The sequence below is a fragment of the Mesoplodon densirostris genome, chromosome 3 (genome assembly GCF_025265405.1).
Source record: "Mesoplodon densirostris isolate mMesDen1 chromosome 3, mMesDen1 primary haplotype, whole genome shotgun sequence".
Taxonomy (NCBI): domain Eukaryota; kingdom Metazoa; phylum Chordata; class Mammalia; order Artiodactyla; family Ziphiidae; genus Mesoplodon; species Mesoplodon densirostris.
Genome location: NC_082663.1, coordinates 163563008 through 163586541, shown reverse-complemented (window position 1 = coordinate 163586541; position 23534 = coordinate 163563008). Strand labels below are relative to the sequence as shown.

The window sequence follows — 23534 nt, the reverse complement described above, 5'->3', positions numbered from 1 at the left end:
ATAAAGATTTGCTTTTATTATTAAGTGAAAATGTAAATAGCAAAAATATGTGCACGCTATCATCCCAATTTTGCTGTTAAATATTTTTCTTCCTGCAAAGATATGTGTGTATATATAAACATAGTGGATGTTTGGATAAAACAACTGTTAGCAGTGGTCACCTCGGAGGTATGAGACTAGAGAGGAGTGAGGGAGGGATTTACACTGTTTTTTTAAGAGAGTTTACTCTTCAGAGAAGTTTTAAGTTCACAGCAAAAGTGAGCCCCATACACGTGCGCGGCCTCCTGCACCATCAATGTGCCCCGCCAGAGTGTACGTTTGTTAAATTGATAACCCTACAATGACATACCACTGAGATTTTACACTTCTGACTGTACACATCTCTATCTCATTTCCATTTCTACAATAAGCATGTGTTTGTTTTGTAAGTAAAATAATGTTAATGGCTGAATTGCACCCTAAGCCCCAGAATGGCAAGACTCTAGAACGTGGCCTGGTTCACAGAAGCTACCAAAGCGGAGGGGATGACCCAGCCTGGATCTGCCTGGGAATGGGACATGAGCCCCCACCCCCACCCCAAGAACCTCCACTCTGCTGTCACCAGCATGACGGGTCACAGGCTCGCCTGCCTGGCTGTCTGTTGCTCTCTCAGAGACATCTGACAGCAGCTCCCAGACCTGATGAGGCCATGCCCCTGGGCCATGCCTACCCTGACAGTCCGCACGCATACAATGCTCACCCCACCCACAGCAGCTGAACTGCTTCAAAGCACCCAGGGAGCAGGTCCAGGAGGCTGGGAGAGCAGCCAGTGTGACTGGGTCTTGAGGTGGCCAGCCCTGGCTTCAGAGTCTCTTCTGACATTCACTAGCACAGTGACCTTTCCGTGAGTTCTGTTTCCTCAACACAGTGCAGGGGTTAACCTGCCCATCTCACGAGGCCATTGTGAGGATAGAGCAAGAAGATCTGTGCGAAAGTACCTAACACATTCCTTGGCACATGGAGGTCCTCGGGAAGTTTTCATTTCCTGGCTACGTGACCTGCTTAACAGGCCTAGACCCTCAGATACATGGCGTGGTCGGGGGGAGTGTGTAGTCGAGGATGTTCTTCCTGGCAAAGTCAGGACAAGGACAGGGTGAGGATCATCCTGGGGCTCCTCAGACATGCAGCTCAGGATGGACCAGCTACATTTCTGCTCCGGTGAACCACTCTCTAAACAAGCCCTCAGCCTTTATTTGGGCTGGATTTAAAATGTGATCCTTCAAGATGAAGTCACTCCTGGATGACATTCAGGGGGGGCAGGAGCTGAAACGGAAAGGTGTGGGAAGAGGCTGCTCCCCACAGACGTGGAGAAAATGCTGTAACTGATGCCCCACAGGACAGAAAAGCTGGGCTGGGAGGAGCTGAGCCTTTTGGGTTGTCTGCCTCTCACCTACCCCATCTGTTTCCCCAGGTATTTCTACTTCAGCCCCTCTCTGCATAAGCAGCTCCTCAACATGAGGCACAGTCTCCACTTGACCTTCATGTGTCTGAGTCTCCTCACTGGAAGGTGAGCTTTGCTACCCCACGGTGGCTTTGAGCTGAACTGCTTTGGGTTTTGCATGTGGTCGGAGGGGCAGCTGCGCTTTCTACTTAGCAACGGTGAGGCAGAACATCAGGCCTTCACCTCCCTGACGCACCAGGACAAACGCAACTTCTTGCCAGTTATTCTATCTGGAGAAGTCAAGCTTCCAAAACGGTCACAGATGGACGAACCCCTTGGGTTTGGGGGGAAGGTGCTTGGAGTGTCCCCAAATTAGCATGACACTGTGATATACAGCAAATGGGTAATAAAATGGAGTGGGATAGGGACATGTATTAATTCAGCAGCTGAAAATCAGAGATTTCTCTTTGGGGAAGTTACTGCTCGTATCTGAGCACAACCACATACAGACACGCAAACACAAGCTCCAGTCTGTGTGTGTGCATGTTTATCCACACATAAGCAAGCATGTGCACCGAAACCCGTTTTCTTTTCCAGGATGTGCATCCAGGGGAATCAGTTTAACATCAAGGCCAGCAGAAGTGACAAGCTGTCCCTGCCTGGCTTTGAGAATCTCACAGCAGGATATAACAAGTTTCTCAGGCCCAATTTTGGTGGTAGGTCATTCTTTTTGCCCAGGACATCAATTCAAAAAGATAGGAACAGAGACAATATGCAGAAGAGGGTTTCAGGAGGTTTTAGTCGACTGTGTTTTCTGACCTGCAACCTGTTAAGGAGTGGCAGTGATGGATACAAACAGCTGCCAATGACTTTTCACGCTACCTTGGAGAAAGTGCTTTCTCTGGTCTCTCCACCTGCAGGATACAGAAATACTCCTCCCCACTGAGGAGGTTCCTAGAGCCCCCTCACAACCTCACACACGCTGTCCGCCTTCCGCCCACACTTCTAGTGTCATTATTCAAGGAACCCACCATGTCTCACCTGGACTACTCCACCTGGTCCTCCTGCCTCAGCCTGCTTCCTCAAGGCTAACCCTCTACTCTGCCACCCGGATGACCCTCCTGGGTCCTTTGCCTGCTCAGAATACCTGCCTGCTTCCCAGCATCCTCAGCGTACAGTCCAGAGCCTTTTGCATGGCACAACAGGCGCTTCCCAGCCCAGCCTCTATCTGTCTGTCAGTCTCATCTCCCCAACTTCTCCCCACTATGCCCTGCTGCAAATGTGCCCCCTGACCTCCTTGGTCTCCCTGGTCTCCGCGCTTTTTGCTGAGACTGTTTACCTGTCAAGAATGGCTTGTTCCAATTTGACTCCCTGGTGATATGCCACTTTTCCTTCATGTCTTAGATCAAAGGCTTCCTCTTCTGAGCAGCCCACCTAGATTCCTCCAGGCCCCATCCCCTTTCTTCACACTTTGTTTTGAACATATCTCCAAGTCATAGCCATTACCGGGTGATACTGTCACTGCCTTTATGTCTGTCTCAGCTCTAGGCTGCAGTCCCCTGGGGGAGTCTTGCTTTATTTACCTCACCAAACCCAGCAGCATCTCGGTACTTAACAGATAGCAAATTATCAATTAATATTTGTTGAATGAATGAGGCAAGGAGGGAAAGAATGAGGCCACCACGTACCTCCTCACAGGGTCTCAGCCTCTCTGTTTGTAAAATGCAAGACTGAACCAACGTGGTCACTAATATCTTGTTACCTCGAGCAGAAACTAGTAGAAAGAGCCTTGGAGTGGAACAAACCTGAGTTTGGCTCCTGGCTCTACTGCTGGGCAAGCATCTTAGCTTTCTGAGCCTCAGTTTCCGTTTCTGTAATTGGGGGGCATATTAGCTGCCTCACAGGGAGGACTGAATGAAATGAAGTGTGTAAATACAGCATCAGGATGCAGTCTACTTTAATCCCTTTCCTTCTTGCTCCTCCCTTCAGATGATAAAATTCTCTGGTCAGATCTAGGATTAGTGGGTCAGTCCAGGTCCTCTGAGGAACAGACACTGGGAGGGGATTATCCGTGCAAGATATTTATTGGGGCCATATCTATGACAAAATATGGGGCAGGAAAAGAAGGAAGCTGGAGAGCTGTCAGACCGCAATGCAGGTCTGACCCCAGTGGAAGGAGGGAGGGAGGGAAGCAAGGCTGGTGGAGCAGTCTTAGACTACAGTGCAATTCTAAGTGTGTTTGGAAAGGCCACCAGGGAGTTCTTGAGCTAAAGTTCCCATCAGAGGAGTCTCCCATCTCTGTGCCTCCCAGGAACAGGCCTGCCTTAGTATTCCTGCCACTCTCAGTCCCTGGTGGGATGCAGCCCATGGGAAGCATGGCCTCCGAGCAAGTGTGGTGGAAGATTTCAGAGCACAGCAGCTGGGGCCAATCGCATCCCCTTCGGTTGGAGATCTGAGAGACGCAGCTTCCTGGCCACACAATTAGGATTTGAGGTCCTTATGTTAAGGGACCTTGGGGGGCTTCAACCTCCTCTGGTTTTCCCAGGAGCAACTGAACACTAATGACAAGCACATGAGTCTCCACATCTGGTTGGGTCCACTCAACAATTTCTCTGCCTCCCAGATCCCAAACAATTAGGCCAGGACACTGCCCTTTTTGTTGCTTGCTCAGGGGCCAACAAGGTGCAGAGTCCTAGGGCAAGGTGCCCATTCTGAGCCTGGAGTGGACCTAAGGGGACGTGAGGCCCAGATCCACCTGGGGCAAAAATGGGGCAAGGGGTCATCAGTCAAAAGGAGGGGAAGGCACAACCCCCACCCCTTGTCACGAGCCTGTGGTACTCTGCCTTCTACAGAACCTACATTTACAAGGCAGCCTCGAGGCCCACGGAGGGAGTGCTGCTCTCCATAATGTCTGTCCACCCAGTTCTCGGACCCTGATGTCCTTGAGCGACAAGACCTCTATAGGGTTTTTCAGGGACTGAGCTGGACAGCACAGGTTTGCAAACAGGCCCTCCTGAACTCTGCCCAGAACCTGGCTTTGACCTCTTTCCTAGGAGAAAGCTGCCCTCTGGTGGCACAGCTAACTTTTATAACTCAAGGGGAAGAAGGAGCAAACTCCGGTCCATAAAAACGCCAACGGAAGCAAGGCCTATGCTAGACTACCTAGAAACAACTAAACAAACAAACAAAAGCCCACACTGAGGCTGGAGCTCTTGTGTGTTTTCCATTCTCCATGTTTCTCAAGGTGCGGGGAGGGGGGCAACCAGCACTGACCCACTGCCCAGGCACATAAGATAGATCCTGTAACCTTCCCAACCCAACCCTTGATGGCTAGCGTTAGTAGCTCTATTTTACAGGTAAACAACTGTAGAACAGAGAGGTTTAGCAATTTGTTCAAGGTCACACTGCTATGATGTGGCCAGCAGAGGTTTCAAACACTCTGACTCTAAGCTCCTCTTCTTAACACTGCACCGTGCTGTCTTGAGGGGCAGAAAGCCACTTAGTACCATAACTCCTTCAGCACCTTCCAGGGTCTGCCTTCAAAGATCTCCCCCTTTCCCACCAAGTATTAACACTGAGTATTAAGTTAATTATTGTTAATTGCTTTGGCTTTAAAACTCCACTTCCAAATTCTTACCTATATCCTGTGGCTTGGTTTCCTTTAATCGATCATTAGGCTGCTCTGTCTGTTTCCCCCCAGTTTGCTGTTTCTAAGCGTCCTTTGAATTTGGCCTCTCCTTTTCCTGGTTTACTGCGTTGTCACAGTTCCCTGAGGTGTCCCCAGTTATCTTGCAAGTGAATGCCACTCCATCTATTAATCTGGTGAGGAAAGTTTTTGCTATTCCAGAATTAGCTAAGATCACCGGAGGAGAGGGGAAGGGAAGGGAAATGCTGTTTACTGAGTGCCTGGTAGGATGTGACAGGAACAATGCTGGGGACTTTGTACAGATAATTATTTTTGAGCACCTTCTAGATGTCCAGCTAGGCAGGCACTTCATGTCCATTCTCTCTTGCCACCACCCTGCAAAGAAGCTGTCACACACCTAGTCTCATTTAACCCTGTCCGTGACCCTCTGATGTCATTAGCATTATATTCAAACCTGCAGGTGAGAAAGCTGCATTTCTGAAGGATCTGGTAACTTTTCCCAGACCGAAGCTCACATCTTTCTGACTCCTGGGCTTTTGTTCCACATGTCCAGTCTAAGGAGGAGTAAACGTCCCTGGCCTGGCCTGGCCGCCGAGAATGGTGGCTCCCAAACCTCAATCCTGAGAGCTAAGACAGGCCCTCTCAGGAGTTTGGCCCATCTGCTGGCACTCCAGGATTGAGGCCCAACATCTGCACACCAGATGAAACGTGGACAGCTCTGCAATTCTAAATAGTTTAGGGTTCCTGAAGAATAAAGGAGGTGGAGGAAAGTGTCAGGAGGTGAGCGGGAGCTCAACCATGAGCAGTCTTGAATGCCATCTTGTGGTAAATTTACTTGGTTGGGGGGGGGAAATATATTTGTGTACAAATTCCCAAATCTCTATTACATTTCTAATGAGTTCCTTGCAAGCACCATAGGAAAAAATCCTCCAAGCAAGAAGTAGCAAATACCGCTACATTCTTTAAAATATACACTAATTAATACAATGTGGTCTCTCTCTTATGTATTTAGCTAACTACATATTTGTGCATTTTTTTCATACAAAAGGGAGGCACACTCTACATAGTGGTTCCTCCTGAGATGGGGAGGATAGAGATTAACCTTTTATTTAGAAGTATTTTATATACTTCTAAATTGTTTAAAAGTTTCCAATAGGCATAATTTTCTAATATATGCACATTTTTTTAATTGTGCCAATGTAGGGTTAGGAAATCTGTTTGTGTTTCTATGGAAGTCTTTCTGGTTTTTCTTCATTCTTAGGAGAACCTGTTCAGATAGCACTGACTCTGGACATTGCAAGTATTTCCAGTATTTCAGAGAGTAACATGGTAAGTGTGGCCCCCTCGTCTTCCACCCAAGGAGCCCCTGTCCTGTGTTTTATGAGGATATATGTTCTAGCTACTCAAAGCAGAACAGAGACTTACTTGGAACGGCAGAAGCTGGAGACCTATCCTGAAACTCAAGACAGTGGAAGATGCTTGTAAAACAGATCTTCTGAGTATCAGAAGGAAAGTGGATTCAAAGGCTAGGAGGGGAGAAATGAGGGAGTGGAATGGGTGTACTTGGTGAGGGATAAAAGTGGGGGAAAAGAACAAAAGTGCAGGGGGGAAGCCTGAATGTCACATGGTCCCTCACAGAGTGGGAGACAAGCTGATGAAAACCAACAATCACATAACTGCTTTCAACCATCCTCTCACTTAAGACAACACATTATAGATAAGGTGACACTTAAAGGCAGTTTGCCAAGAGGGTCCACTGTGGACTCTGGGTAAATCCTGGACAACCTAAGCACCTTGCTCACCAAAACCTTCAACAATTTGGTGTGGCCTCTGTGATGGAGGGCAAGTAAGTTAAGACCCTGAACATGCTCCTGTGGGGCCCCCTTTTGGCAGTGGGTGTTACGATCCAGAATCAATAAGGTGCTTTGTTCTCTTATTGCTACAGGCCACCACCTCAAGACAAACTTTATTTACCCATGTCTACTGTAGTATGTGCTCTTGACCTCAGTGGAGGTGGGTAGGGGAGTAAGACTTGACCCTTTTCTTTCCCTTTTCTGAGCTTTCTCCCTCCATCCATTTCCTCCCCCCGGCTGCCCCCTCAGGACTACACAGCCACCATATACCTCAGACAGCGCTGGACGGACCAGCGGCTGGTGTTCGAAGGCAACAAGAGCTTCACTCTGGATGCACGCCTAGTGGAGTTCCTCTGGGTGCCAGACACTTACATCGTGGGGTCCAAAAAGTCCTTCCTCCATGAAGTCACTGTGGGAAACAGGCTCATCCGCCTCTTCTCCAATGGCACAGTCCTGTATGCTCTCAGGTAATTGGGTACCTGGGACCTCAAGGTTGGAGGGGAAAGAGCGGGGAGAAAAGGCAAAGGTATTCTGAACAGCGCTCGAATAACCACCTACCCTTCTCATGTGCCTGCCTTCTTAGATCCCTGTCCCCAGAGCAGAAGGGCCCTTTCTCAGTTCAGTTTGGCTCAACAAGAATCTACTGAGAATGCGTGCTCTGTGCCAGGCCCGTGCTGGACACTGAGGATGTGGAGCCGAATAAGACATTGTCCTGGCACAGACACATAAGGAAAGGAAGTCAGGGCACTGGGGCCCCAAGGTGGAGAGTAGGTTAGTGATTTGGGGTGATGTTAGAGGATGCTTTCACAGGACTCTGAGCTGAATCTTAAAGAGTTAAAGGAAGTTCGCCAAGAAGAGGTAAGGGGAACAGCAAGAGCAAACAGAGAGGTGATACAAAGAACTTTCCTTTCATGGGGCTCAGTGGGGTGGCGGTGGCTCCAGAATACATCTTTACTTAGCTGAGTCATTCTTGTACAGACAGAGAAGCAAAGCATAGTCCTCCAAGCCTCACCACCTGTAGTCACAGGCTCCCCTTTGCCCCTTCTACAAATCCCTGAGGCCAAAACTTCCTCCCACCCAATCGTTCATCGAGCCGCTGGTTGGCAGGAACAGGAAAGATGCCCACAAAGTGCTATGTAAGGCAGCCCACAGGCAGAGGACTCATCGCTGCCTGTGCCAGGGCTGGACAAGGACTGCAAACACTGCTAGAGGCCTTCAGCAGAAGGCCAGGAACCAAATATTCATGAGGCTGATCTTAAATCCCAAGTGAGAGGCTGAAGTTATAAAACAAGGACTGAGCTAAGCAATGAACTGAATTTTTGGACCGTTTATCTGACACTCCTCAGCTGCACTGAATCTTGCGAAGGTCAGCCAGAACCCCAGCACCTCTTTCAAGAAGTCCAATAGACCTCTCTCTTGACCCCAACTCCAGTCAATATTAAGGTGCCCCTTCCTTGTATTCCCACAGCACGTGTGTGTGTGTGTGCATGTACATGTGTGTGTCTGTCTGTCTGTATTATGGCACATAACACAGTATCCTGTACAACGATTACAAATGACGGATGATGATTAATAGCCTGGCTCTAGAGTCAGACAGATTTGGGGGCAAGTTCTTTCTCTGTGACCTTAGGCAAGTTACTTGACTCTCTGAGCTCCAGTTTCCCCAGCAGCAAAAGGAGAATAATAATATTTCCTACCTAGTAAAGCTACTTTAAAAATTCAAAGGGCTAATTCATGTGAAGCATTTTGCATAGGGACAGACTCCTCATGGGTCTCTCCTGAAGAATAAATTTAAAAACTGAATGCAAAAGCATCTCAAACAAGCCAGTGAATGATTCTGTTCTGCAATGTTGTTGCAAGTTTGCCTCTGAATTGCCAACATTCCAACTTCCTCCACTCTGGACCCCAAGCTTTAACTGAGTCTCACAGATGTCACTTAGCACAGACAAACTCAGGACTGCTTTGAATGTAGGGACCAAGTCACACATTCACTGTAAGAGTCAAGGTAAAAGTTCTCTTGGAGTGGCCCTTAAGAGGGAGTGTATACTTTCTATAGCATCCTCATAACACCCTCTATGAATCCATTATTCCTTTCTTAGAATCACAACAACCGTTGCATGTAACATGGACCTGTCTAAATACCCCATGGACACACAGACATGCAAGTTGCAACTAGAAAGCTGTAAGTATACATCGTGTGGGCCCCTTTGATGATTTTCTGGGGTGACTTAGATCTGTGCCTTCATGAAGAGTGTCCTATACATAGTGGCCTTTCTCTCCTTGATGTTGATTACAATGGGTTCAGACCTTCTGGGTGTACATCCAGAGAGATCTGGAGACTGCTCAAAAACAAACCTTACAGTATTACATCTTTGGGAGAGGACCACTGTGCATTGGCACCAAATATTTCCGCCTAGAAGTGGATAAGACAGCCAAGCAAACAGGGGTCAATAGGACTAGGAGGGGGCCTCAGAATCCGCTAACTCATGGAAGCCAGAAAGAACACAGCAGAAATTAGAAATGGCAAGTATACAAAACAATCATTGACATTTATTGCAAGACTGCTTCCAACTTCTAAAATAAATTGTTTGATATACATATAAAGCTTAATCTAGTAATGTCAGCAAGTGGGCATCTAAACTGCAATCTGGGGATTTGCTTGTGATGAGGAAGGAGGATTTACTCTAAGGCATGGCTCGTGCAAGAAGGAAAAACTACAGTCAAGTGCTGGAAACTACTGGGCACTTCTTACATAAGGACACAAGTGGCCAACATCCAAGAAACACAACCATTATGAGGCAGCATTTTTCAGAGGTAGATATTTAATTAAAGACTCAGGCAGGCAGATTAATTACCTTATTGATTAAATGCATGCAAAACCTTCTTGAAGCAATACAGCTGTTTGGGGGCAGACTAAAACTTGAGGTTCTCAAAAAGAGAACTCATTTTCAGCCCCACATAGAAAAAGCAATTGCCCTCCATGGATGGCTGTGCTCATCTCAAAACCCAGGAGTGAGATTCTCCTGGAAGCTTCAGCACTCTGCTTGCACAAATATCGTCCCCAGTGAGCAGAGGAAGCTTTCATTGAATGTTTATCAGCAGTTATTTGGGTACAGAAACCTCACTAAGGGCATTTTTCCTGAACGCCATCCCTAGACAAGAACTGATACCATCCCACAATTGCCCATATCCACTCAGGGACAGAGCAGTGAGAATGTAATGACTGTGAACATTTACCAGTTGTAATAGCAAAGTATCCAAGTAGAGGCCTGTACAACTTACTTTTTTAGATATGTTTTTTCTTTGGGATCCTAGGCCTGTTTGGACAGCTGGCTTCAGTAAATGAGGGGGTGCTTCCAAGGGAAAGCGCACAGACAATCTTTACCTGGAAATCCTCTAAGAGCTCATGACTACTTCTCCCCGCTATGGAGGGGGAGATAACCACTGACAGACAGTGGATACCATAGGTTAAGACTTAAAATGTTAGTCCAACACTGCCATCCCATTTCCCAGTAGCCTTGGAAAATGAAGTTCCAGGTTTAAGGTCACAGGTACCAGAATCACTGGGCTTTTCCATTCACTAGCTGGGTGACTTTGGGTGAGTAGAATTAACCTCAGTCTCCTCATCAGTGAAGTAGGAAAAATAATAGTATTTGACTCAAAAAGTTATTTTTAACAGCTTTATTGAGGTATAAATTACATACCATAAAATCCAACCATTTTAAGTGTAATTCAAAGGTTTTTAGTAAATTTTCTGAGTTGTGCAACCGTTGCCACATTCCATTGTTAGAACATTTCCATCACCCCAGAGAGACTCCTAGTGCCCATTTACAGTCACTCCCCATTGGCACCACCAGCTCCCAGACCACCACTAATATACCTTTTGTCTCTATGAATGTGTCTTTTCTAGATATTCCATATAAATGGAATCATACCACATGTGGTCTTTTGCATCCGGCTTCTTTCACTTAGCATAATGTTTTTTAGTTCATATATGATGAAGCATATATGAGTACTTTATTCCTTTTTACTGCTTTATTCCTTTTTATTCCAGACAAAAGAATACAAGTAGTACAAGTCTCTTTGGCTTGTTTCCGCCTTTCAGCTGTTATGAATAACGCTGCTGTAACATTTGTGTACAGATCCTTTTGTGGACATGATTTGATTCCGTTGGACAGATACTTAGGACTGAAATGCTGGGTTAAATTTAAGTTTAAGTCTTCAAGAGACTGACAAACTGTTTTCCAAAGTGGTTGCACCGTTTTACATTTCCACCAGCAATGTTCCAGCTTCTCCACATTCTCACCATCTGTTGCTGTCTGTCTTTTTAATTACAGCCATTCTAGTGGATGTGAAGTGGTATCTTACTGTGGTTTTGATTTGCATTTCCCTAATGACTAATGATTTTGAGCATCTTTTCATGTGCTTATTAACCATTCATCTATCTTCTCAAAGCTATCATTTGAGGATTAAATGAGATGATAATGTTTTAAAGCACTTAGAAAGGTAATTGCTTACTAAATGATAGATGTTACTATTATCATCATCCATGGGCTTTGGTATTAAACTTTCTTGAGGTACGATCCTGGTTTGTTTTTCATTTGCACTGGTATCCTGAGAAACTTACGCAACCTCTCAGAATCTGATAATTTTCATGTATAACATGGGCAAAACATTATCGTTCCTCAATTCTAAGGCACAGCATTTATTAAATAATAACATTTGAGGAAAAATGTAAGCTCTACTTCATATATATCAAGTATAAGATCCATTTCTATTTTATTTTTTAAAAAAGCTTTAAATAATGAAGAAATATGCAGGTCTACCTTGCAAGCTCATGAGAACCTTAGAGACATAATGTGTACAGGACATAAATGTTTAATAAAAGGTAGCTATTATTACCATCATCAGCTATATTGGTAAAACTGCTTTGGGATTTATCAAACACCTATGTTTACATACATCAATGAAGTGGCTGGCTGAAGGTTTTTTGTTTTTGTTTTTGCATTTATGCCAATATGAAAATATGAATAGACCAACTGTAAAGTTCCTGAGAACCCCCTCCGAGGTGTTAGACTGTCCTGAAAAGCAATGTCTAGCACAGGCCTTTGTGGGTTCACAGATACGTGTTCAAAAATATCATTTAAATAATGATAGAGGCCATTTCTAGTTGCTTATCATCTACCAGGTCTATACGATGCTTAGCATAGAAACGATTCTCAGTTGATGGTGAAAAGCCCTAGCAGGTCATCTCATTCTGAGTAGACACTGCAATTACACTTGAGAAATCATGCCAAATTTTGCATGGGATCATCCTTGGACTTAGCACCATCAAGACAGAGCTTCTGTTTCCTCCATATCACAGCATTTTCCAGACCAGTTCAATCTGCTACCTTCTTCTGCTGATCAGGGCACTGTTTCACTTGCCAGGGGGCTATGATGGGAATGACGTGGAGTTCAGCTGGCTGAGAGGGAATGACTCTGTGCGCGGGCTGGAGAACCTGCGGCTTGCTCAGTACACCATACAACAGTATTTCACGTTAGCTACCAGATCGCAGCAGGAAACAGGTAACTCGTGGGACAAACTGCACAAAAGCAAAATAGCTGAGTTGTATTCTGAGTCAGAAATATCATCTTTTTCCCACTTGGTCCCTTTGGGGCCCAGGAGCCCCTCCCTCTGAGGTGCGGTGGGGCAGTAGGGTTTGGGCTTGGCACTTTTACCTGCTCCACACCTACTGCTGAAAAGGTCCCCAAGGGGCTCACAGTCTAGTGAAGTAGATGTCAAGGAAACCAGCAGTTATGATGCTGCAGGAATACTATGACAGAGAAAGGCACAAGAAGAGGATCCTGGGTGAGGGCATCAGCACTCCCATAAATCCCATTGTCTACAACCGCAATGTCTTTCATTGAAACTATGATGACAGTTCATGATTAACTATGTTTTGGTGAACAACAGATGGCTTAATGTGAATATAGTGAAGTTAAACATCCCACAGGGAAACCACTCTGCTAGGTGAGCAGGCATGATTTCCTATCCCTTGTTCACCCTATCAGGAAATTATACAAGATTGGTCTTGCAATTTGAGCTTCAGAGGAATGTCTTGTATTTCATTTTGGAAACCTATGTTCCTTCCACTTTCCTGGTGGTGTTATCCTGGGTTTCATTTTGGATCTCCCTTGATTCAGTTCCTGCAAGAACCTGCATTGGTAAGTAGCTCCAACGGGAGATTTCTAAGAACTGGGTTATTAGGTCCTTATTTTTTTTTTACCTTCTACCATTGTTTTCATTGATATTCCCAGGGCAGTTCCAGTAGCTGGTTTCTTGAGAGACTCTTTTACAGAGAGAGAAAGAGAGACAGAGAGACTACTTTAGGAATAATGCTTTTTTTTTTTTTTTTTTTTTTTTTTTGCGGTATGCGGGCCTCTCACTGTTGTGGCCTCTCTCGCTGCGGGGCACAGGCTCCGGACACGCAGGCTCAGCAGCCACGGCCCACGGGCCCAGCCGCTCTGCGGCATGTGGGATCTTCCCGGACCGGGGCACGGACCCGTGTCCTCTGCATCGGCAGGCGGACTCTCAACCACTGTGCCACCAGGGAAGCCCCGGAATAATGCATTTTTAAACTTGTGTTTGACAGTGACAGATAAGGGAGAATTGTGATTCGATGGTCTATGGTCTGTTATTTTGTTTACTGAACTCCTCCCTCCAGTGAGAAGACAGAAGGCGAAACATTTAGAAAATCATATCACTCTTATCTGTACAAAATAGACAAATCAACCCTTTTCCAGAAGGCCACAGACGTTTCAGAATGAGCTATGCTCTATTTCTGAGTCCTGTCCTCACCTTGCCAAGTCTTGAAGGGAGACAGTCTGCCAGGGGGTGATGGAAGGTTCACTGCCCGCTGACGTGGGTACATTGCTTACTTTTTTTCCCAGGAGTGACCACTGTATTGTCAATGACCACACTGATGATTGGGTCCCGCACTTCTCTTCCAAACACCAACTGCTTCATAAAGGCCATTGACGTGTACCTGGGGATCTGCTTTAGCTTCGTGTTTGGGGCCCTCCTGGAATATGCAGTTGCCCACTACAGCTCCCTACAGCAGATGGCAGCCAAAGATAGGGTAAGAATTTTGAGGGCCCTATATATGATTCATCACCTGTGCCATATACTGGTCTGTAGAGATGACCTGGACCTGGTTCCCGACCCCCAGTGACTCAGTTTGCACCAGTGATTCTCATCCTTGTTCAGTTGGGGAAATCTGGAAGTCATGACACCTTTTAAAAAAGACTGCTCTTTTCACCAAATACAGTGAGATATTAATATGCTTAAATTTCCAGCAGAAAATAACGGTGTTATCTGTATGCAACATAAAATCACAACCGCAAGAACAAGCATCCATGAAAAACCCAGTATCAAACCTAACATGATCAGCTGCTTATGTTTCAGATTAATATGTATTTAATATTTATTCTTTTGTCACATTTTTGTTTTTCTAAATTATACAAGTAATGGTTTACTGAAAAATGTATGGAAAAATTAAATTGTGGCAAATTTTGTAATTAGCATATTTTTCTGCTAACAGGGAGACTTATTATCTGACTTAGCTGTGAAACACCATGGTCCAGCTCTCAGAATAATAATAATGATTATTATCAATTGAGCATGTATGTGTCAGACACAGTCACAAGCTCTTTGAAAATATTATATCATTTAAAATGCTCATAACAACCCAGTAAGGCTATCTCCATTTTTATAGTTGTGGGATCCGAGTATGGAAAGATAAGTGACTTATCCAAGGGGACACAGACGGTAAGAGGCAGAGCTGGGATTCGCACCAGCCAAATCTGCTTGGCTCCAAAGCCTGACACTTACCTGTTATTCCCACTTGAAGTGGGCAACGGGCCATGCCCTTAACTATTATTCTCTGCAGGCCTGCGGAACCCTGGGATTCTTTGGAAGCCCAGTTTGATAGACGTTAGCATACTAAAGCTCCTGCTAAAAGGCAAAAAAATGACAGGGGTCCAGTGCAGAAGAGCTGCTCTACTGCAGCAAAGTGCCAGGACTGCACAGGGTCCACTGGTGAGGAAATGAGGATTCAGAATAGCCCAAAGATCCAGGTGCCTTTTCTCTTGTGTTTAACTATTGTGAACAAGGTTTCACAATTATATTACTCAAGGACCAAAGGCAAATGATCATATGTGCCAGCCAAAGAATACGTATTTCATTTATTTTACTCCCTGTAGACTTCCTTTTTTAAAAAATTATTTATTTTTTAAATTAAATTTATTTTTTAATTGAAGTAGAGTTGATTTACAATATTCTATTAGTTTCAGGTGTACAGTATAATGATCCGGTATTTTTATACATTATACTCCATTAAAAATTATTACAAAATAATGGCTAATATTCCCTGTTCTGTACAATATATCCTTGCTGCTTATCTATTTTATACACAGTAGTTTATGTCACTTTATCCCATACCCCTATCTTGCCCCTTCCCCTTTCTTTCTCCCCTCTCACCACTGGTTTGTTTTCTATATCTGTGAATCTGTTTCTGTTTTGCTATTTACATTCATTTGTTTTATTTTTTAGATTCCACATATAAGTGATATCACACATTATTTGTCTCTCTGTCTGACTTATTCCACTAAGCATAATATTCTCTAGATCCATCCACATTACTGCAAATGACAAAATTTCATTCATTTTTATGGCTGGCTAATATTTCATATATATATATATATATATATATATATATATATATATATATATCACATATTCTTTATCCATTTGTCTGTCGAGGGACACTTGGGTTGCTTCCATATCTTGGCTATTGTAAATAGTGCATCTGTGAACATTGGAATACATGTATCTTTTTGAATTAGTGCTTTCATTTTTACCTGGATATCTACCCAGGAGTGCAATTGCTAGATCATATGGTAGTTCTATTTTCAGATTTTTGAGGAACCTCCATACTGTTTTCCATAGTGGCTGCACCAACTTACATTCCCATCAACAGTGTACAAGAATTCCCTTTTCTCCATATCCTAGCCAATATTTGTTATTTGTAGACTTTTTGATGATAGCCGTTTTGACAGATGTGAGGTGATATCTTATTGTTGTTTTGATTTGCATTTTTCTAATAATTAGATATGTTGAGTATCTTTTCATTTTCCTGTTAGTCATCTTTTTGTCTTCTTTGGAAAAATGTCTGTTCAGGTCCTCTGCCCATTTTCTTCTTCTTTTTTTTTTTTTTTTTTTTTTTTGCGGTACGCGGGCCTCTCACTGTTGTGGCCTCTCCCGTTGCGGAGCACAGGCTCCGGACGCGCAGACTCAGCGGCCATGGCTCACGGGCCCAGCCGCTCCGCGGCATGTGGGATCTTCCCAGACCGGGGCACGAACCCGCGTCCCCTGCATCAGCAGGCGGACTCTCAACCACTGCGCCACCAGGGAAGCCCCTGCCCATTTTTTTGATTGGGTTTTTTTTTTTTTTTTTTTTAATTTTGAGTTGTATGAGCTGTTTATATATTTGGGGGATTTTTTGTTGTTGTTTTATTTTGTTTTTTTAGCTTACCTTTAAAATTATTTATTTATTTATTTATTTACTTTAGGCTGCATTGGGTCTTCGTTGCTGCGTGCAGGCTTTCTCTAGTTGTGGCGAGCAGGGGCTATTCTTCATTGCAGTGCACAGGCTTCTCATTGCCATGGCTTCTCTTGTTGCAGAACATGGGCTCTAGGTGTGTGGGCTTCAGTAGCTGTGGCTTGCAGACTCTAGAGTGCAGGCTCAGTAGTTGTGGTGCATGGGCTTAGTTGCTCTGCGGCATGTGGGATCTTCCTACCCCAGGGTTTGAACCTGTATCCCCTGCATTGGCAGGCGGATTCTTAACCACTGTGCTACCAGGGAAGTCCCTGTTTATGTATTTTGGATACTAACCCCTTGTTGTTTATATCATTTGGAAATATTATCTCCCATTCAGTAAGTTATCTTTTCATTTTATTGATAGCTTCCTTTGCTGTGCAAAAGCTTTTAATTTTAGGCCCCACTTGTTTAATATTTGCTTTTGTTTCTTTTTGTCTTAGGAAAGTGATCCAGAAAATATTGCTATGATATATGTCAAAGAGTGTTTTGCCTATGTTCTCTTCTAGGAGTTTTATGGTTTCAGGTCTTACATTTAGGTCTTTCATCCATTTTGAGTTTATTTTTGTGTATGGTGTGACAAAATGTTCTAATTTCATTCTTTTAAATGTAGTTGTACAGTTTTCCCAGCACCACTTATTGAAGTAACTGTCTTTTCTCCATTATATATTCTTTTCTCCTTTGTCATAGATTAATTAACCATAGGCAATTCTGTTCTGTTCTATTGATCTGTGTGTCTGTTTTTGTGCCAGTGCTTTTTTGATTACTGTAGCTTTATAATAGTATAGTCTAAAGTCAGAGGGTGATACCTCAAGCTTTGTTCATTTTTCTCAAGATTGCTTTGGCAATTTGGGGTCTTTTTTGTCCCATATGAATTTTAGTATTATTTGTTCTAGTTCTGCGAAAAATGTCATGGGTATTTTTTTTTTTCGTGGTACGTGGGCCTCTCACTGTTGTGGCCTCTCCCGTTACGGAGCACAGGCTCCAGACGCGCAGGCTCAGCGGCCATGGCTCACGGGCCCAGCCGCTCCGCGGCACGTGGGATCTTACTGGACTGGGGCACGAACCCGTGGCCCCTACATCGGCAGGCGGACTCTCAACCACTGCGCCACCAGGGAAGCCCAAGTCATGGGTATTTTGATAGGGATTGCATTAAATACATAGATTGCTTTAGGTAATATGGACGTTTTAGCAATATTATGTCTTCCAATTCATGAACATGGGATATCTTTCCATTTCTTTGTATCATCTTTAGTTTTCTTCATCAGTGTTTTATAATTTTCAGAGTATAGGTCTTTCACCTCCTTGGTTAAGTTTATTCCTAGGTATTTTATTCTTTTTGATGCCATTTTAAATGGGATGGCTTTCTTGCTTTCTCTTTCTGATAGTTCATTATTAGTGCATAGAAAAGCAACAAATTTCTGTATATTAATCTTGTATCCTGCAACTTTACTAAATTCATTAGTTCTAATAATTTTTTGGTGGAGATTTTAGGGTTTTCTATATAAAGTATCATGACATCTGCAAGTAGTGACAGTTTTACTTCTTCTCTTTCAATTTGGATGACTTTTGTTTATGTTAAATAGAAGTGGTAAGAGTGGGCATACTTATCTTGTTCCTAAATTTAGAGGAAAGTCTTTCAGTTTTTCATCATTGAGTATGATGTTAGCTGTAGGTTTGTAAAAATTGGCCTTTATTATTTTGAAATATGTTCCTTCTATACCAACTTTGATGAGAGTTTTTATCATGAATGGATGTTTTATCACATGCTTTTTCTGCATCTATTGAGATGATCATGTGATATTTATCATTCCTTTCATTAATGTGGTGTATTACATTGATTGATTTGCAAACGCTGAACAAATCATCCCTGGAATAAATCCCACTTGATCATGGTATATGATCCTTTTTATATATTGTTGGATTTGGTTTGCTAATATTTTCTTGAGGATTTTTGCATCTATATTCATCAGAGATATTGGACTGTAATTTTTTTTGTAGTGTCTTTGCCTGGTTTTGGTATTAGGGTAATGGTGGCTTCATGAAATGAATTTGGGGGTGTTCTGTCCTCTTCAGTTTTTTTGGAATAGTTTGTGAAGGATAGGTATTAGCTCTTCTTTATATGTTTGGTAGAATTCCCCTGTGAAGCAGTCTGATCCTGGACTGTTGTCTGCTGGGAGGTTTTTTAGTTTAGTTTTGTTTGTTTGTTTTTTACAAATTCAATTTCACTACTAGTGATTGGTCTGTTCAAATTGTCTGTTTCTTCTTGATTCAGTCTTGGCAGGCTGGATGTTTCTAGAAATTTGTCCATTTCTTCTAGGTTGTCCAATTTGTTGGCATATAACTGTTTGTAGTATTCTCTTACAATTTTTTGTATCTCTGTGGTATCAGTTGTTATTTCTCCACTTTCATTTATTTTATTTGGGTTCTCTCTCTTTTCTCCTTGGTGAGCTTGGCTAAAAGGCTTATATCAATTTTGTTTATCTTTTTAAAAAAACCCAGCTCTTGGTGTCATTGATCTTTCCTATTATTTTTTGGCCTCTATTTTATTTATTTCCTCTCTGATCTTTATTATCTCCTTCCTTCTGCTAACTTTAGGCTTTGCTTGTTCATCTTTTTCTAATTCATTTAGATGGTAGGTTAGATTGTTTATTTGAGATTTTTCTTGTTTCTTGAGAAAGGCCTGTGTTGTTATAAACTTCATTCTTAGAACTGCTTTTGCTGCATCCCATAGATTTTGGAAAGTTTTGTTTCCATTTTCATTTGTCTTGAGGTATTTTCTGACTTCCTCTTAGATGTGTCCATTGACCCATTGGTTTTCTAGTGGCATTTTGTTTAGTCTTCAAATGTTTTTGTTTTTTTCCAATTTTCTTCCTGTAATTAGTTTCTAGTTTCATACTGTTGCGGTTGGAAAAACTGCTTGATATAATTTCTGTCCTCTTAACTTTGCTGAGACTTGTTTTATGACCTAGCATATGATCTATCCTGGAGAAAGTTCCATGTGCACATGAAAAGAAGGTTTATTCTCCTGTTTTTGGATGGAATGTCCCATAGATATCTATTAAGTCTAACTGTTCTAATGTGTCATTTAAGACCACTGTTTCCTTACTGATTTTCTGTCTGGATGATTTGTCCATTGGTGTAAATGGGGTGTTAAAGTCCCCCATTATTATTGTATTACTGTCAATTTCTCCCTTTATGTCTGTTAGTATTTGCTTTATATATTTTGGTGCTCCTGTATTAGGTGCATTTATGCTAACGAGTGTAATATCCTCTTCTTGTATTGATACCTTTATCATTATATAATGCCCTTCTTTGTCTTTTGTTCTGGACTTTGTTTTAAAGCCTATCTTGTTTGATATGAGTATTGCTACCCTGGCTTTCTTGTCATTTCTGTGTGCATGAAATATCTTTTTTCATTCCTTCACTTTCAGTCTGTCTGTATTTAGCTCATTTGTAGGTAGCATATAGGTGGGTCTTGTTTTTTAATCCAATCAGCCACCTTATGTCATCTGATTGAAGCATTTAGTCCATTGACATTAAAGTAACTACTGATAGGTATGTACTTATTACCATTTTATTACTTCTTTTCCAGTTGTTTTTCTGGTTCTTCTCAGTTCTTGTCTTTTTGTTTCTTCCCTTGTGGTTTGATGATTTCCTTTAATAATATGCTTATGTTCCTTTCTTTTTAGTTTTTGTGTATCTGTTGTAGGTTTTTGACTTGTAGCAACCATGGGGTTCATATATATTGACCTATAACTATACCTACTTGTTTTAAACTTGTAGTCACTTAAGTTCAAACACATTGTAAAAGATCTACATTTTTTACTCCCCTCCCCCACATTTTGTGTTTCTGATGTCATATTTTACATCTCATGTTTATCCTTCAACTGTTTTTTGCAGTTATAGTTGCTTTTACAATTTTTCGTCTTTTAATCTTCACACTAGCTTAAGTGGTTGGTCCTCAATTCTTACTATATATTTGCCTTTCCTAGTGGGATTTTCCCTTTCCTCTAGATTCTTTAGGCTTATTATTGATTAATTGTTTTAGTTTTTGCTTGTCTTAGAAGTTCTTTATCTCTTCTTCAATTCTAAATAATAATCCTGCTGGGTAATATAACCTAAGTTGCTGGTTTGTCCCTCTCAGCACATTGAATATATTATACCACACCCTTCTGGCCTGCAAAGTTTCTGCAGAGAAATCAGCTGATAGCCTTATGTGGGTTCCCTTGTATATGATTCTTTGTTTTTCTCTTGTTGCCTTTAGAATTCTCTCTTTAACATTTTGAAGTTTTAATTATGTCTTGGTGTGAGTTTGTTTGAGTTCAGTTTGCTTGGGACCCTCTGTGTTCCCTGTACCTGGAATTTTGGTCCTTCTTTGGGTTTGGGAAGTTTTTAGTCATAATTTCATCAAATACATTTTCCATCCCCTTCTCTTTCTCTCTTCTCCTTCTGGGACCCTTATAATGTGAACACTGATACACTTGATGTTATCCCAGAGATCTCTCAAACTATTCTAATTTTTTTAAAATTCATTTTTCTTTTTGCTGTTCTGATTGGGTAATTTCCATTTTCTATCTTCTAGACCACTTCTGCATTTTTCTGTATCATTTAGTCTGCTTCATTCCTTCTAGTGTGAGTTTTATTTCAATATTGAATTCTTCATTTCTGATTGGGTCTTTTTTTTTTTTTTTTTTTTGGCCACGCCATGTGGCCTGTGGGATCTTAGTTGCCACACCAGGGATTGAATCTGGGCCCCCAGCAGTGGGAGCATGGAGTCTTAACCACTGGACCACCAGGAAATTCCCAAGATTGGGTCTTTCTTTATATTTTTTTAGTTCCTTGTTAAAAATTCTCACCACGTTCATCTATTCTTTTCCCTAATTCAGTTAACATTCTTATTACCAATGTTACGAATTCTTTATCTGGTATTGTTTATTTCTGTTTCATTATTTATTTTTTCTCTTGCTCTTTGAACTGAGACCAGTTACTTTGCCTTTTCATTTTGCTTAAATTTCTCTGTTTCTATGAGTTTAGGTGAAACAGTTACCTACTGCAGTCTTGCATGGGCATCCTTATGTGGATGTGTCCCTATACAGAGTGCATGTGCCCATTGCTTTTGCTGGATTTGGTGTTGATGCATGTCATGTCTTTCCTCAGGGTGTGCTGGCAGCTATCACCTTGGCAGAAGGTGGGACTGGAAATGGAGGGGCTACAGCTAGAGCCTGTTGTGAAGTGTGACTTCCCTTCTGCTCAGTGGCCATCACCACCCTATTGGTGGTGGGATCTGATCCCAACTTGTTGGAGCAGAAGCCCTGAGGGTTGGGCCCATGCTGGCTCTGTCGCCTTTAAATGTATGTTTTCCCCTCTCCCAGCACTGGGGAAGTGCTGAAGCAAGGGAGGCCTGTGGGGGCTCTCGGCTTGGGTAGGCTGCAGAGAGAGGGCCGAGTGTACTGCCCTCCGATGTACTGCCTGTGCAGGCACCAGCAATTGTTGCCTTTGCTCTGCTCAGATGAAGCCTTGAGTCCAAGTCCCCTTTGTCCTTCAGAGCTGATCATTCCCCCAGCGTCTGCCACCCCCGCCCTGTCGGGGAGCCAAACAACAGGGCAAGCAGGACTTGTGTGGACTCTCTGTGTGTATGGGGTATGGTGGTGAGCTATGGTGGATCAGCCACTGTCAGAGTCCTGGGCTGCTTCTGATGCGCTGCTTGAGTAAGAGTCAACAATGGCTGCCGCCACCCCACCCAGTCTCTGCCCTGGCACCAGGTTGCCTCTGTGTCCCATGGAGTTTTCTTCCCAGACCAGGCTGTCTCTGCATACCATGGAGTTTTCTTCCAAGTCTATGTTGTCCCAGCCATGGTGGAGAATGGCAACTCCATGGGACTGCAAGGAGCATCACTATTTCTGTTTGTGTGGCAAAGACCTTAAGACACTGCTGATTTCTATTAACTCTCATAATCAATTATTCCCTCCTTCCAGGAATAGAATGGAATTCATCAAACACCTACTAAATGCTCTACATAATTTATGCCATTTAATCTTCCCATCAGTCTCAAGAGGTAGTATTAATGTCATCAACAGTTTGCAGGCAAGGAAATTGAGTTCTAAAGGGATTAAGGTGACTAAAATTTCACAATAGTGAGAGGCAGAATGGGATTTGAACCCAGGTCAGCTAGCTTCAAGGTCTGAGCAATTAACATTTACCACATGGCTCTGCACACTTAGAATGGGCAATGGTTATTCTTCCCATTATACAAGCTGATGACCTAGGGACAGGTGCCTATAAACAGGATAATAGGACTGCCAAATCTTGCTTACCAGCCAATTTATTAGGCACTCAGTACTGGTCTCTCCTAAACCTAATTATTCAATACTAAGGCCTCTAAGTATATAAATACCCACTTATTTATTTTGCTGAGTCAAGTCTATCAATCTAACTGCCCTGTTTATGAACTAGGGGAAGACAAAGGATGTGGAAGAAGTCAACATCACTAACATCATCAACAGCTCCATCTCCAGCTTTAAACGGAAGATCAGCTTTGCCAGCATTGAAATTTCCAGCGATAACGTTGACTACAGTGACCTGACAATGAAAACTAGTGACAAGTTCAAGTTTATCTTCCGAGATAAGATGGGCAGGATTGTTGATTATTTCACAATTCAAAATCCCAGTAATGTTGATCGATATTCCAAACTACTATTTCCTTTGATTTTTATGCTAGCCAATGTATTTTACTGGGCATACTACATGTATTTTTGAGAGTATGCCGAATTGTTTGCATGCCATAGGTATTCAACAGAACAAAGTAGTGATGTAAATGATAGTCTAAGCCAAGTGTGCATCCTAATCCAACGGTGCCACAAGTGACTAAAATAACATTTGAGCATTTCTCCTCAAACAATGAACCCCCCTCCAACCATTACTTAAGCTGTGTAGAAGTCCTAGCATTACAGAATCTTTTAATAGAAACATCAACC

At 42.8% G+C, this 23534-nt stretch overlaps 1 protein-coding gene across 2 annotated transcripts; it reads left to right on the top strand.

The window, feature by feature from the left end:
* The first annotated feature begins 1493 nt into the window (after positions 1-1493).
* On the top strand, positions 1494-23316 carry GABRP (gamma-aminobutyric acid type A receptor subunit pi). Of its 2 annotated transcripts, XM_060092540.1 has the most exons (9): positions 1494-1546; positions 2018-2136; positions 6328-6395; positions 7169-7386; positions 9019-9101; positions 12350-12487; positions 12974-13126; positions 13853-14040; positions 23014-23316. In XM_060092540.1, exons 1-9 carry the CDS (start codon positions 1494-1496, stop codon positions 23314-23316), a joined length of 1323 nt encoding a protein of 440 aa, XP_059948523.1. The 2 variants fall into 2 exon arrangements, with proteins under 2 accessions (XP_059948523.1, XP_059948524.1); XM_060092541.1 differs by lacking the exon at positions 13853-14040 and having other exon boundaries at positions 23014-23051.
* Positions 23317-23534: the final 218 nt, after the last annotated feature.

Excerpts from the sequence above, each read along its gene's own strand:
- GABRP (XM_060092540.1), top strand. The coding sequence starts at position 1,494 with ATGAGGCACAGTCTCCACTTGACCTTCATGTGTCTGAGTCTCCTCACT. Across the intron at positions 2,137-6,327 it reads TCTCAGGCCCAATTTTGGTG|GAGAACCTGTTCAGATAGCA; the intron begins GTAGGTCATTCT and ends CTTCATTCTTAG. Across the intron at positions 12,488-12,973 it reads CAGATCGCAGCAGGAAACAG|GAAATTATACAAGATTGGTC; the intron begins GTAACTCGTGGG and ends TCACCCTATCAG.